Source organism: Psittacula echo (genome assembly GCF_963264785.1).
Source record: "Psittacula echo genome assembly, chromosome: 5".
Classification (NCBI taxonomy): domain Eukaryota; kingdom Metazoa; phylum Chordata; class Aves; order Psittaciformes; family Psittacidae; genus Psittacula; species Psittacula echo.
This window is the reverse complement of record NC_137739.1, coordinates 972,914-986,114: the sequence shown is the minus strand read 5'-3', so window position 1 is coordinate 986,114 and position 13,201 is coordinate 972,914. Positions and strand designations below refer to the sequence as shown.

The 13,201-nt window shown below is 55.6% G+C and overlaps 1 protein-coding gene across 1 annotated transcript; it reads left to right on the top strand.

The window, feature by feature from the left end:
* Positions 1-6,172: 6,172 nt before the first annotated feature.
* On the top strand, positions 6,173-10,897 carry AQP8 (aquaporin 8; the record flags this gene model as incomplete). Its single annotated transcript, XM_080620060.1, has 5 exons — positions 6,173-6,426; positions 8,045-8,171; positions 8,882-9,096; positions 10,097-10,231; positions 10,759-10,897. The coding sequence occupies 5 exons, from the start codon at positions 6,173-6,175 to the stop codon at positions 10,895-10,897; spliced, it is 870 nt and encodes a 289-aa protein (XP_080476186.1).
* Between the last annotated feature and the right edge of the window lie 2,304 nt (positions 10,898-13,201).

Sequence of the window (13,201 nt, the reverse complement as noted above, 5' to 3'; positions counted from 1 at the left end):
GGTGCTGCATGAGCGCTTATGGGACATGATGTCCTGAAAAACCTCTGATTTCAATTAGCATGCAGAAACTGTCTGAAATAGCTGAGTCAAAGGTGCTTAAATATGAAGATGAGAGGAACAAGACAATGTGTAATGTCACAGATGCGCTCATAGCCAAGTTTGACATGTTACTTGACAGTTAATCTCTCTGTTAGTAAGAACAAGGGATTAAAGAAACTGAAAACCCACCAACAAACCAGAAGCCCTGTAACACCCTCTGCACTGCAGGAGTCTAGTGTGGTGACTAATGCTTGTTCTGTGGCAACAAGACTATCCTGCTGATTCTTTCTAAGTAAGATGAATACATTTTATTTAGTAGTGTAAAAGCCCACCTCTACTATCAATTTAATTTTGGCAAAACCCCTTTTGGGCCTCTTTGTGCGGGGGAGCTGTGGTCTTACCTGCTCTGGAACAAATCTGTTCCCTTTGAACCAGCTGACATCTGAGATGCAACCTTTGAGCTGTTAAATTTGTCATATCAATGGGCCTTGAATGTGGCTCGCTACAGGAGATGGTCCTGTGCTCTGTCAGTCGTCTTTGTTGTCATCTCTGTCATCCTGTCTGTGTTGGGAAATGATGTCTCTGCCAGCATGAGGCAGATGCTGCTGGAATTGCTGCTCATCAATTTCTATTTTAGGTCTCTGTATAATTTGTTCGTCTGAGGGAAGCACTGAAGGATGTGGCACAGGAGCAGAGCCGGGGCCGTGGGATGGAAGGCACGATGGTGCCCTGTTTGCTTTTCCTCTAGATGAGTCTGTCTTGCATCCGTTCAGCTAAATGGATGAGCACCCAGGAGAAGGGGAACCATTCCTGCAAGAGCTCTTCAAGAGACTGGTTGGCAGCAGTGGTGGAGGGAGTAGGTCACCTTGTGCTTCAGGGTTACACCAGGATGAAAGGGGTTTGTGATCCCTGGCAGCCCGTGTGGGCAGTCTGGTTCCTGTGATTACACTGACTGAAATCAGTCTTCTGCCTCAATTCGGGGAGTATTGGGGTTTGAGAGTGCTTGGTGCTGCTGAACAGCGCTACTTGGCTGCAAAGTAAAAGGCTGAGAGAGGTTTTCTAGCCAGAAGAGGTGGCCTTTGCCTGCTGCTTGCTGTGCCTTGTGTGACTCCACTTGTCAGCAGCGGCTCCATTGAGCTGCATGGCAAATCTCTGCCTCTCCTCTGCTCCCAGCCCAAACTTTTGCCTGGTTTATTGGTACTGACAGTGCAGCAGAATTCATCCCTGCAAATCCTGTGTTTAAAGGGGAAAAAGAAAATCGTTTAAGCTTGAATGAACTGTAAGATGAAAGGCATTGTTCCAGCTATGGAGCTTGAGCATTCCCTTTGCAGCCTGCTGCCCTCAGGCAGCTTCCTCTGATGCTCCAAGGGTTTAGCCTGGCCCTGCCTGCTGGTACCTGTCGGTAAGGGCACAGCACTGTCCCCTTTGCCACTGGGATGTCCCATATTGGCCTTGCATCGAGCTCTTGTCTCTGTGTCATAGCCATACCTGTGCCATTCTGCTGCAGATCACTTCAAAGTACTTGAACAGGTTTCCTTTTTCCCACTGAATATAGTTTCTATGCCTGTAAATATAATAACAGCAGGAGATTTGATGTCATCGACGGAAAAAGTTCTCCTTCAAGTCTCCTGCAGCACAGAGCCTGTGATGTTCCTCACTGTGTTGTGAGTTGTGGAGCACCCCTGTCCTGCTGCTCCATTTTGACTGCACGATGGGAGATGGAGCTGGGGGCCAGGAAGGAAAATCAACCAGGAAAGGTGGGTAACAGGAGGGAGTTGTATCTGATCATGCTTGCTGTCCTTGAAGAAGGGTGCTGTTAGTCCTCTGCTTCTCCCCGTGCCTGCAGTTGTGAAGCATCTGCAGGACAAGGATGCCCAGTTGCCATGGCAAAGCGAGGGAGCTGAGCGTGGTCCTTGCCTGCCATTGAGCTGCTGTCACAAACTGTTCTGTCAGGTACAAGAACATCCTCTGATCTGCTCCGTGCTGACCCCTGCATGTTGGTCCTCGCTCTGTCCAAGCTTCAACCGCAGTTCAGATGATTACACTTCACTGTGCCTGTGTTCCACCCACGTTATCCGTGTCTGAGCATTGCCTGCTCAGAAGATGGATAAAACTAGTCCCCTTCTAGAAAATTCAATCATTTAGTTCCTTACAGAGATTATCTGGCTCTAGGAACTGACTGAAAAGCAGCTGCTGGTTTAGCACGCACCATTTCAAGCTTCTCTGCAGCGTTACCAGTTCCTCATTTCATACTTACAAGGGTTTTGAGGTCTCTGTGCTGCTGGGGCAAAGGGAAATGTGGATATTGAGGCCGGAAACGTTCCGTTGTTGTCAGCCTTATGGGATAGTCACAGGGAGCCAAGTGCTGGGTGACTGGGAAGATGTGCACGTGTGTGAGCTGCCTTGGAGCATCCCTCCCTTTGAGAGGTTGCTGGGTTTTAACGTTAAATGCCAAAATTAAGGTCTGAGTGTGGCTTCATCCTGTATTTTCCCTTCTCAGTCCCCAGAACTGCCCTGAATCTGTCCCTGTTTTCCAGCAGACAATGGTAAGTGTCTGGGGAACCCTTGGAAATTTCCATCCGTGCTGGAGCAGGATGGTAGCGATTGGAGGTGAAGTCATTATGCAAGGTAGGCTCTATAAGGGGGCAGAGGTCAGCTCACCCGTGTTACTGCTACGAGCTGCAAATACTTCTGCAGGTTCTCATTCACCAGCAGTTGTGTAATCATTCAGGCTATAGAGCTCCAAGATAAACACTGGCAAGATAAGGCAGTGTCAAATGAGTTGCATTTGCTTTTATGGCTTATTAAAAGAGCTGACCACGGATGCTGAGGCCTCTCCTCGAAGCAACCCCATTGTGCAGCACTGAAATCCTTTGTGATTGCTTGTATAGACCCCAGTGGGACCTCTGACCTATGACACGTACCTGCACTGGGTCAGCAGAGTCCACATCTGCTCCAGTCCTGCACTTCAGGGTTGATAGGTGTTAATGGCACCTGGGGATGCTCTTAAGTGTCAAAGTGCTTTTTGAGTTTGGGTGCTATGGTTCCTATGGAAAAGCAACTGAAGCGCTGCAGATCTGCAGGGTGAAGCAAGGAGAAACAGAATGAAATGTGTGGGGAGTGGGTGTTGGGTAAAACAGGGGTGTTGTGGCTTTCCCACCCAGGGAGATGGACATGGGAGCTGTTCTCTGCCGTTCCTAAAAGGGATTTCTCAGCACTGTTGCTTGTTTTGTGCCACCGTTTCCTTTCCCAATTGACACAGTTGCTGTTGTCACTCATTTAACAAATCAGTGCAAGCACAAACAAGGACAAAAATAAGTGTCTGCTAATATGAGCAGATTTATCCCTGCTCATCCCCACGCCTTTCCCCCAGCGGAGTTTCTCTGCCACTCACTGAGCAAACCTTAGTGCCAAGTATTTAATCTTATCCAGGAGGGGCAAAGGGTGCTGAGCGCAGGGTTGTTTGCTTTGCACGGTAGTGGTGCCTCTCAACAAGAGATGGGTGCTGGAGATGCCCCTTCTAGGAGTGGCACAGGAGGAAGATGGAGCTTAAAATGGGTCTGTAGCAGTCAAGTGTGGAACATGTGTTTGAGAGCTGTAGGGTGGGAAAGCTGGGCTGGGTCAGCCTGGAGAAGAGAAGGCTCCTGAAGGGGAGACCTTAGAGCAGCTCCAGTGCCTAAAGGGGCTGCAGGAAACCTGAAGAGAGGCTTTGGACAAGGGCCTGTAGGGACAGGCCAAGGGGAATGGCTTGAACCTGCCAGAGGGGAGACTGAGATGAGCTCTTAGGCAGAAGCTCTTCCCTGTGAGGGTGCTGAGGCGCTGGCACAGGGTGCCCAGAGAAGCTGTGGCTGCCCCATCCCTGGCAGTGTTCAAGGCCAGGTTGGACACAGGGGCTTGGAGCAAGCTGCTCCAGTGGAAGGGGTCCCTGCCCTGTGCTTGGTTAGCGATAATGAATTCCTTTGTTGCCTGAACGCGGAGCATTTCCTATGGAAGGCTGAGGCAAACGTCCCTGCTCCCCAGACAATGACAGTAAATGTTTAAAAGCCAAGGACATGGGGTTAACCCTCACTTCTAGCTTGTGACCTTCTGAAGCTGCTGCTCTGCTTGGAGTCACCGTGAGCAGCCTGAACAGCTGTGGTCCAGGCACAGTGGCATTGCCATCAGCCGCTTTCATCACCATGTGCATGGCATCAGCATCAGGAAGCAGCTGTTTTCCTGCTGTTGCCCTGGCCAAGGAGGGGCAGAGCCACAGGCTGGCTCCCAGGGCATGTCCCGATGCCCAGGGGTGCTGCCTGGTGACATAGGGCAGCTCAGCCCCCTCCTGGTGCCCTGACACGGTGCCAGCATCACTCCTCCAGCACTTTGAGAGCTGCGGGTAGGAAGCACCAGATGAAATGTGGAAATGTGTTACATTAATCTCTCATAATAAATACCCTGACAAACAAATGAAATCTGGATTCCTTTTGCCTGAATTAAAATCCCTCCCGATGGAACCCCCATCTGATTGTGCTGCGGGACACGGTGATGGATGGATTCAATGAACCTGTTGGAAACCGGCTCCAGCTGACATTGAATCAGGTATTTTCCTGTTCCATAGGTCCACGTAAGGGGTTCAAAAAGGAGCCCCAAAGACCCACCAACCCCAGCGTTCCCTCTCCATATTCCTGTGATTTCTGTAACCTTTTGTCTATAGGAAGCAAGCTCTCAGGAGGAGAAATGAGCTGACAGGGGCTCATTTAGAGGTGCCTGGATTCCCCCATAGCTCCAGCCTGGTGTTTGTCCATTGTGTGGCCAGCAACAGGGCCTCCCTGGGACAGGCAAGTGGAAATTTCCTTCCAGTCCCCAGTGTCCTGTGAAAACACCATAAACCACCCGTGCTGTTCTTTACCCTTGCTTACGAGAGGGGAAAATCCATCTATAAACCCAATCCTTAATTACCCACCACAAACACCAGTCACTGCGGATGATTGCTCAAGGTGAAGAGCTGCAGGGCTCATCCCCTGTGGGATGAGCTGTATCCTCTGCGCCAGAGACCGTGTGTCTCTATCACCATGCCCATTGCCTGCAGTGGTGATCCCCAGCTCTACGGCCTCTGCTGTGGCTTGAATCTGGCTTTCAGGGCATTGATCCGCTACTGAGTGCAGTGGGGCTTTGGGAGGTTTGAAGTGTTTGGTCAACATCAGGTTTTAAAGGTGCTGGTGGGCCATAGAATCATGGCATGGTTTGGGTTGAAGGGACCTTAAAGCTCATCCAGTTCCAACCCCTGCCACGGGCAGGGACCCCTTCCACTGGAGCAGCTTGCTCCAAGCCCCTGTGTCCAACCTGGCCTTGAATACTTCCAGCACCCAGATCCCTTGGCACCCTCACCAGCAATCTTCAACTGAGAGCTAGAGGGATACAGGCACTTGAGGAGCTCTGGCAGGACCTGGGCTGAGGTTTAGGGGAACCAGCGCTGACTGTGGTTCAGGCTCCTTTGGTAACTTGAGGTGAATCAGCCACTTTACCTGCTCTGGGGTCTGTAGAAGGGGTTTGGTGATGGGTCTGTATGGGAGTGATTTGTCACGGGGGGGGTTGTTCCCTCCCCAGAGCTACATCAGCCATTTCTCACAGTGCTGCTGGATCCCTGTGCATCCCCATGGCACTTGCTGCCTCTTGGCATGGTAAAAGCCATGTGGCGAAGGCAGCCAGCAGGGCTTCACACAGGTCCCCATACTGTGAGCAGCAATGGGAACAGAATCACATCCCGAGTCTCGGCAAGGATAAGAAATACCTACAGGGAAAAAATAAATCCAGAACCTTGAAGCAAGGAGTTTTTATCAGGGCTGTGATAAAGAGCTTTATATTCCTGGGGGCTGGGCTATCGCCTTTTATTGCCCTTTTTTTTTTTTTTCCCTTCTCTTTAAGCAATGCAAATCCAATCCATTTTTAGAGCCTCCCATCCACTACCTCTTCATACAGGTCAAGGGGAGCCTGCCAGCCTTGCAGCTGCACCAAGACCCATTGGAGACCTGAGCCTGTAGCTCCAGTCCCTCAAGCCTGTGCTCTGCAGCATCTCCTCACTGTGCCCACGGGGCCGGCTGCCCACAGGGCTCCCCCTGCTCCATCCCAGGGCTCTCCATCCCTGCTCCATCCCATGGCCGCAGCTGAGTGCAGTCACCACCCGGTGAAGCTGGTGATGGACATGGACACCAAGGCCAAGCCCCCGCAGCCGCACTGGTACGAGCGCCGGGTCCAGCCCTGCGTGGCCGAGCTGCTGGGCACCGCGCTCTTCGTCTGCATCGGCTGCCTCTCGTCGGTGGAGGATGCTGTGGGCACCGGGAGGCTGCAGCCGGCCCTGGCACACGGGCTGGCCCTGGGGCTCAGCATCGCCGTCCTGGGAGACATCAGGTAAGAGCAGGCTGGTACCTGGGGCTGCGCGGTCCTTGCAGGTGGGCAGAGATGCTTGTGTTTCCCCACTGCCCATATATTGGTGGCTGCAGCAGCGCTGCGCTGCCATCGAGCCTCTCTGTTACTGGGTGGCTTTTTACACGTGCCAGAAGCAGCCCAGCAGCACCCTGAGGAATGGCAGGGGAGGGCAAACCCACTCCTTGCGATGAATCACGGGGTATGGTTGCCGGTAACACCTCGGGTCTGAGGGAGTTTGTTTGGCTTGTGATTGCCACGCTTTATTTTTAGCCCCTTTTAATAGAAACGGTCAAAGCTGAAGCATTCCTGTGGAAAGCTGAGAAATTTCCTTTTAAAAGGATGGCAGAGCAAAACGTTTTGACCCGAGCAGTCAATTCCCCTGTGTATTTGCCTGTGGAAAACCTGGATCCCATTTACAAGTGGCTTCAATACCTCAAAAGCAATGTTTAGATGAACCTGCTGGTTGAACAATGTGCTGTTTGATGCTAAAGACACAGATTTATCCTGAACAGCCCCTGTGGAGTTTCATTCCCTTCCCTTTGGCTGGCTGGTGGATGGGGTGGTGGTAGGTGCTCTAGCCAGGGGTTTATCTGCAGCCAGGTCCTCCTCCAGCTCCCGGTATCTCACCCATCCCTGGGGTGTTTGCAGCCAGATCCCTGTCCAGCAGAGACATTTCCAGCCTAAGAAACCCCTCCTTCCTGCTCTCGTTGATGGGTCTTTAATTACAGCTGAAGAATAAGATGTGATTATAGTTCCTAGACACTCTGAGTCATCGGCTGCACCAGCAATTATTATTAGGGCTGATTGGTTATGAAACTTGTTCATTAAAGTGTGTCTCATGATAATCTCTTTTAATTAGAAGGTATCTGAGCTTGTCTTGCATGTGGTCTTCAAGATGAATGACTTAGGGCTGGTAAGGAGGCGAGGTCCAGCCCTTCCCGGGGCCGTGCTGGGCAGGGATGCAGAGGGACCCGTGTGCCTTCACCTTGGCACGGAGCAGCGGCAGATAAACCTGACAGTCCCAGCGGATTCCTGCAGTGCTGGGGTGGCCTCAGCCCTCCCGACAGCTCCCTGGGGACGTGGTGCTGCCAGGCTGGGTACCAGCTCCATCCGTGCCTCCCCCCGCAGCAGCAGCAGGGATGGCTGCTCTCTGTGTCACAGGGAATGACTCTGATCCTTGAGCCTGTGCCCCCGGAGGAGCTGCTCCAGAGCGCACTGGAGGCCGGGTGGTGCTGCTGCCACAAGCAAGGCTTTTGCTGGAGGAGACGTAGTGGGGTAACCCCCCCTGCACCCGGGCCTTGGGCAGGGTGTGGGTGCCCCCTGCACCCTGCAGCACCGGGAGAGAGCCCTTCTCTCTGCACCAAACCACAGCAGGGCAGCTCAGCCCCTGCCGGCACTGCAGCAGGGGTTGGGTATCCAGAGGAAAAATGCACTCTGCTTTGAAGCAGCAGCTGCAGAGACAGGAGATGTCCGGATTCTGCTGTCCACAGCATCTTCCCATGGGAAGGGCTGAAGACTCCTTTGTGCTTCCAGCCCTTGGTGAGCACAGTGCTCGACCCCAGGGGTGAACCCCTCAGTGATGCTCCTCTCTTCTTCACAGCGGAGGCCACCTGAACCCTGCCGTGTCCTTGGGCATGTGGCTGGTCGGAGGGTTGAACATCACGATGCTCATCCCTTACTGGGTCTCCCAGCTCTGCGGAGCAACCATAGGAGCCGGCCTGGCAAAGGTATGGATGTTTTGGGGTACAGGGACACCCCCAGAGGCTCCAGCTGCAGTGTGAGTGTGATGGGGAGGGTGAGGGGGACCCAGTGCTCAGCTCTGTGGGTGATTGCAGGCTGATTGCTCACAGGGTGACACGCTCGGAGGCTGCTGTGTGGGCTCAGGGCTTGTCTGGTGCTCGGGTGTCTGGTTCCTCCTCCAGCTCTTTCACAGTCTGGCTGCAGGGCTCAGACAAGTCGCCCCCGCTGCGGTCTGGGGCTGGCAGCGCCGTGCAGATGCGGCGGGGGCACATCTGGGGTGATTCCTCCTCACCGGCAGCTGCTCCCCAGAGGTTTCCATCGGCGCTGATTGTGCACGGAGCGGTGCCTCTGCAGCTCCAGCCATTTTCACACGCGGTGTTTGCCTGCGCCCTGGGGTTAGTTTAAACTTGGTGCTGCCCATTCCCCGCGTCCAGGCATCCCATGCCCAGCCGCACGGTGCCTCAGTGGCTGGGTGAGGCAGAGCGGGGCTGGCTCACTATCATCGTTATCTGGATTGATGCTAAGAGCCCTCAATAATGAGTTTACGTTCGCTCAGGGCTGGCTTTCAGGAGCAAAGCGATGAGATCAGCTCCTCTTTAACCTGATGCTACCCACGCTGTCCTGACAGTGAGCACATGTGCCCTCTAAAGCCCCCAGTGTGGAGCATGGAGGCACAACCAGGGCTGTCCCCACACAGGCTGTGGCAGCGAGTGAGCGGTATGGGAACGCCAGCGGAGGAGCCTTCACCATCATCACAGCTGATGAGCAGGTCCCCTCCGTCCTCGGGGCTGAGATCATCCTGACCTCCTTCCTCATCCTCGTGGTCTGCATGGGCGCTGCCAATGGGAAAACCAAGACCCCGCTGGCGCCTTTCTGCATCGGCTTCTCAGTCACGGTCAACATCTTGGCAGGGTGAGCTCATGAGTCCTATCTGCATTCACTTTCCCATCGGGCAGCTGGTGCTATCTGCTCCTGCAACTGCTGTCACCAGTCAGGGTGCCCCGAGCAGGGGTCAGGATGGGACCATTGGCTGCAGCGATGGAGCTGGTGCTCAGAGCATCCTGCAGTGCCAGGGGCAGCTCGTGGTTCCCTGCTCCATCCCGGCTGCTGCGTCCTGCATCAGGGAGCCGAGTGCCTGCGGATGGGATGGGATGTGCCCCCTTGCAGCACAGCACAGGACCTGCTGCAAGGGAAACTGAGGAAAGCCGGGGAGGCTGCCCATGACCCAGGTGCTCCTCTGATGTGCTTGGGGCAGCTGCTGCACTGGAGCCAGCGCAGCCTTTGCATGGCCCTGCGATGGGGCGAGAGCACCCAAGGGCAGTGTTTGTCCGAGGAAGCCCTGGGCAAACAGGAGCGGGTTTATCCGCACCAGCTCGGTTTGGCCCGGCTCTGGTGCCGCTGCGGTGGGTACCGAGCGCTCAGCTCTGCATGTTAATGGGCTGTTTAGTTAAGGCAGTGCCCCCTCTAGCGGGATCCGGGGCTGTGGTTTCACCGCCGCACAACCCCCCCGTGCAAATATTTACCCATCTCAGCCTCCTTTCATCTCTAAACGCTGCTGCTCCTCCTGCCCCGCTCCAAGGCGTGGTCCGGAGCATCCCCTGCTTTACAGCCCCAGCTCCTCCTTAGCCCCAGAATAGACTCAGCCTTTGTGCTTCCACCCAGCGCTGGGTTTTCCCCTGTAGCTGGTGAACCCTCCTGAGCACAGGCAGGTGCTTGGTGGTGAGAAGCTGTCGGGGTTGGGATGGTCCCTGTGCTGCAGTTCCTTAGGCTGCCACCTGAGCACCAAGCATCCACGCATGGATGGGGCCGAGGTGGTCCAGGGTGCTGCTGCTGCCCTGAGCATCACCCTGTGAAGGGCCCGGTGCTGGTCCCCTGTCCCACAAGTGATGTGGCTGATTCGTTTCTCTTTCAGAGGTGCCGTGTCTGGAGCCTGCATGAACCCTGCCAGAGCCTTTGGGCCAGCTCTGGTGGCCAATTACTGGGACTATCACTGGGTTTACTGGGTAGGGCCCATGATCGCTGCCCTCCTTGTCAGCGTGCTGGTGAGGTAGGTGATGCTGCGGTGGTAAAGAGAGAGGAGCTGTGCAGGATGAGGCCCCCTATATCAACGTGCCCCCCCCCCCAAGGGCTGTGCCCTGCACCCTGCAATCAACCCCTTTTTCACGGAGGTATCCAAGGGCTGGAGATTCCTTCCCCCTCTCCTTCTCATGAGGACAGGGCAACATCAACCTGAGCCCAAATCCATGTGTTTCCTCCATACATGTTGTCGTGTGGGGCAAATTCAGGCTCAGGCTGGCACCAGGCTCTTGTCACTGTGTTTCTGTTGAGTGCTTGCAATGGCAAAAGCACTGACCCCAGGTTTCTCTCTCTTTTACCTCCCCAAAGGACCCTCCTTGGTGACGGGAGCACCCGCCTGCTCCTCAAGTGATGCCGGGCATGGGGCTGTGTTTGTGCCATTGTCACTGACCTGCTATGGGCTGGTGCAGCTCAGCACAGCCGCCGTGAAGCCCGTCCTGGTCCTGGTCCTGGTCCTGCTCCTCACCATCCCACCTCCGCTCTGCCTCTCCTCACAAGCTCCAGCTCAGGAGATGCTTCACTGAATGCTGCAGCGATGATGGAAAGCACCAGCTCTGAACTGGGCATCCCCATGCTGGCAGCAGGGCTGGGCATCACCGCTCTGCCCCAGGACCAGCTCACCGAGAGCATCCTCTGACCTGCACCAGTGTCCATGGGATCCCAGCCTCCCCTGGCACCGGCCGTGGGCAGCGTTCATCCCCTTGTGCTCTGGTGTGTGTGGCTTTGGCAGGCAGCATCTCCAGCTCCCTAGTGCAGGCAGTGAGAGCTGCTGGTTCCCAAACACCCCGGGGGGAACCTGCCTGACCCTGCTCAGGTGATGAGGAGCCAGGTTGAGCAGCCGTGCCTGGGGACTGCGTGGCACCGATCACTTTTGAACTTAATGGCAATGTTATTTCCCAGGCCTGATGCAGGTGGCTCTCTGGACCCTGGCACAGGGCCTGTGAGAGCTCCTCTGCCCCAAATGTGCTGATGGGCACTGGCAGGCTCCGTCCCCTGCTCCACGCTGGCTCCTGCATGTCTCCCATTTGGCCATTCCCGCTCCCTCCTCAGCACCCAGCCCGTGGGGATCCTATGTTCCAGCACCCAGGATGCTCCCCTGTGGGATCCCACTCCTCATTTTGTGCTGTGGCTCCTCAAGCAGGTCCAGGATGATGCCCACAGAAGCTGCCACAGAGGAGGGTGATGGCAGGAGGGACCTTTGGTGACAGCCAATTTATGGTCTCTTTCAGCATCGTGAGGACCGGGGGGTGATGCACCCATCAAGAGCTTGGGGTGGGTCCATCATCCCCTGCCACAGGACGAATGCTGGGCCCGGGGAGCAAGGGGAGGGGGCTGTGTGCCAGCGGGAGCTGCTGCCGTAAGCAGGAGCCGGCAGGAGGAGGGTGATGGAGCTGTGTGGGCAGGGGGAGAGGAGCCAGCGCAGGGCTCTGCGTCAGCGATACCCGGCCCCGACGGCAGCTCTGCCCTGACTCATCGTGTGGGCTCCCCAGGGGGGGTTCATAGGGACCCCGTCCCGTCCCCCCTGCTCAGAGTGATAAATCAGCACCCAGTGTCACTGGGAGTGCTCCCAGCAGGGAGCCCCTCAGCTCACCTGGGTTTAGTCACCCCAAACGCTGCAAACTTACCTTGGGAAATGCCTTTTGCCTTCCCAGCCCCTACAAGTGTGCCCTGGGGAAGGGGCTGTGCTGGGAGAGCCGTGTCCCCCTTATGGGGCTGCCCACCAGCCCCCTACTGGGATCCCGGTCCGTCAATGGGGCTGGTGTGAGTGTGAATGGGCCAGGCTGCTGCAGGCAGGAGCAGCAGCATCTTTCCAGGGCCAGGACCCACGTGCTGAGCCCTGGGTTCTCCCTTTCTCCTGCAGCCAGTGGATCTGGAGGGAGGAATCCCCCCGGATAGAGGAGATGCTTCCTACCTCTCCTGTCAGGCTGCTCCACGCAGAGGCAGGAAAGCCGTTGCTGTGGCAGGGAGGACGTTCCCAGCTTCCCGGTGTCCCCGCGGGGCTGGCAGAGCCCTGCACGCTGTCTCCTCTCTATTTCCAGCTTGGTTTCTATTTTCCCAGCCTGGGAGGTGACCCACACGTGCACGCACACGCACAGAGATGCATCTGTATTTAGAAAAGGACAAGGTTGGGGAGATGCTGAAGTGAGCAAGTGCCAGAATTAAAGCATCCCTGATGCAGGGGGGTGTTTGCCTGCATCCCTGCCCACAGGGGCTGGGCAGGGGGATGTGGTACCCTGTGGTACCCCACAATGGGCAGCGTGAGCCCCGGTGACCAGGGCACACGCAGCTGCTCATTCAGGAAGGAAAATGATGCAACCCCACAGGAGGAGACAAAGCGCATGGAGATGTCACTGGGATGGTTGTCATGGCAACGCCACCAAAAGTGCCAAACCAAGCAAAGATCAACCTCACTGCCTCCTCCCCATAGAGAGCCTGGGGGTATGGGGAGCTGATGGGGGAGTCCCAGCCTGTCCTGGGCCCTTCTCAGGCTGTTGACCCCTGTGGGATTGGGGCTGTGGGTGCAATGGGCATGGTGAGTGCCCACCTTCCCCTTTTGAGAGGAAGCATCACCCCAGGGTGTGCAGGAAACAAGCTCATGGCTGCAGCTGCCTCCGCATGGAGCTGATTCTCTGCTGCACCCTAAGCCCCTGCTGCACCCCAGGGTGCTGCTTCTGGTGGGTGCAGGGTCTCAGGGCCATGGTCCCACTGCGGTGGGGATGCTCCTGAGCATCAGCCCCTGTCACATGGCTCAGGCAAGGGAGGCAGGAGGAGAATGTCCAGTGCAGGGCTGCGTGCGCTCCCCTGTCTTGCTGCTGCTGTGCTCAGTGCACACAGGGTTCATCCGTCAGGGTGACTCTTCATAAAGCATCTGTAACAGTGCCTTGTTTTCCTGGAGTATTATTAAAGAGCTTAATTTATGCTAATTAAATACCAATTAACT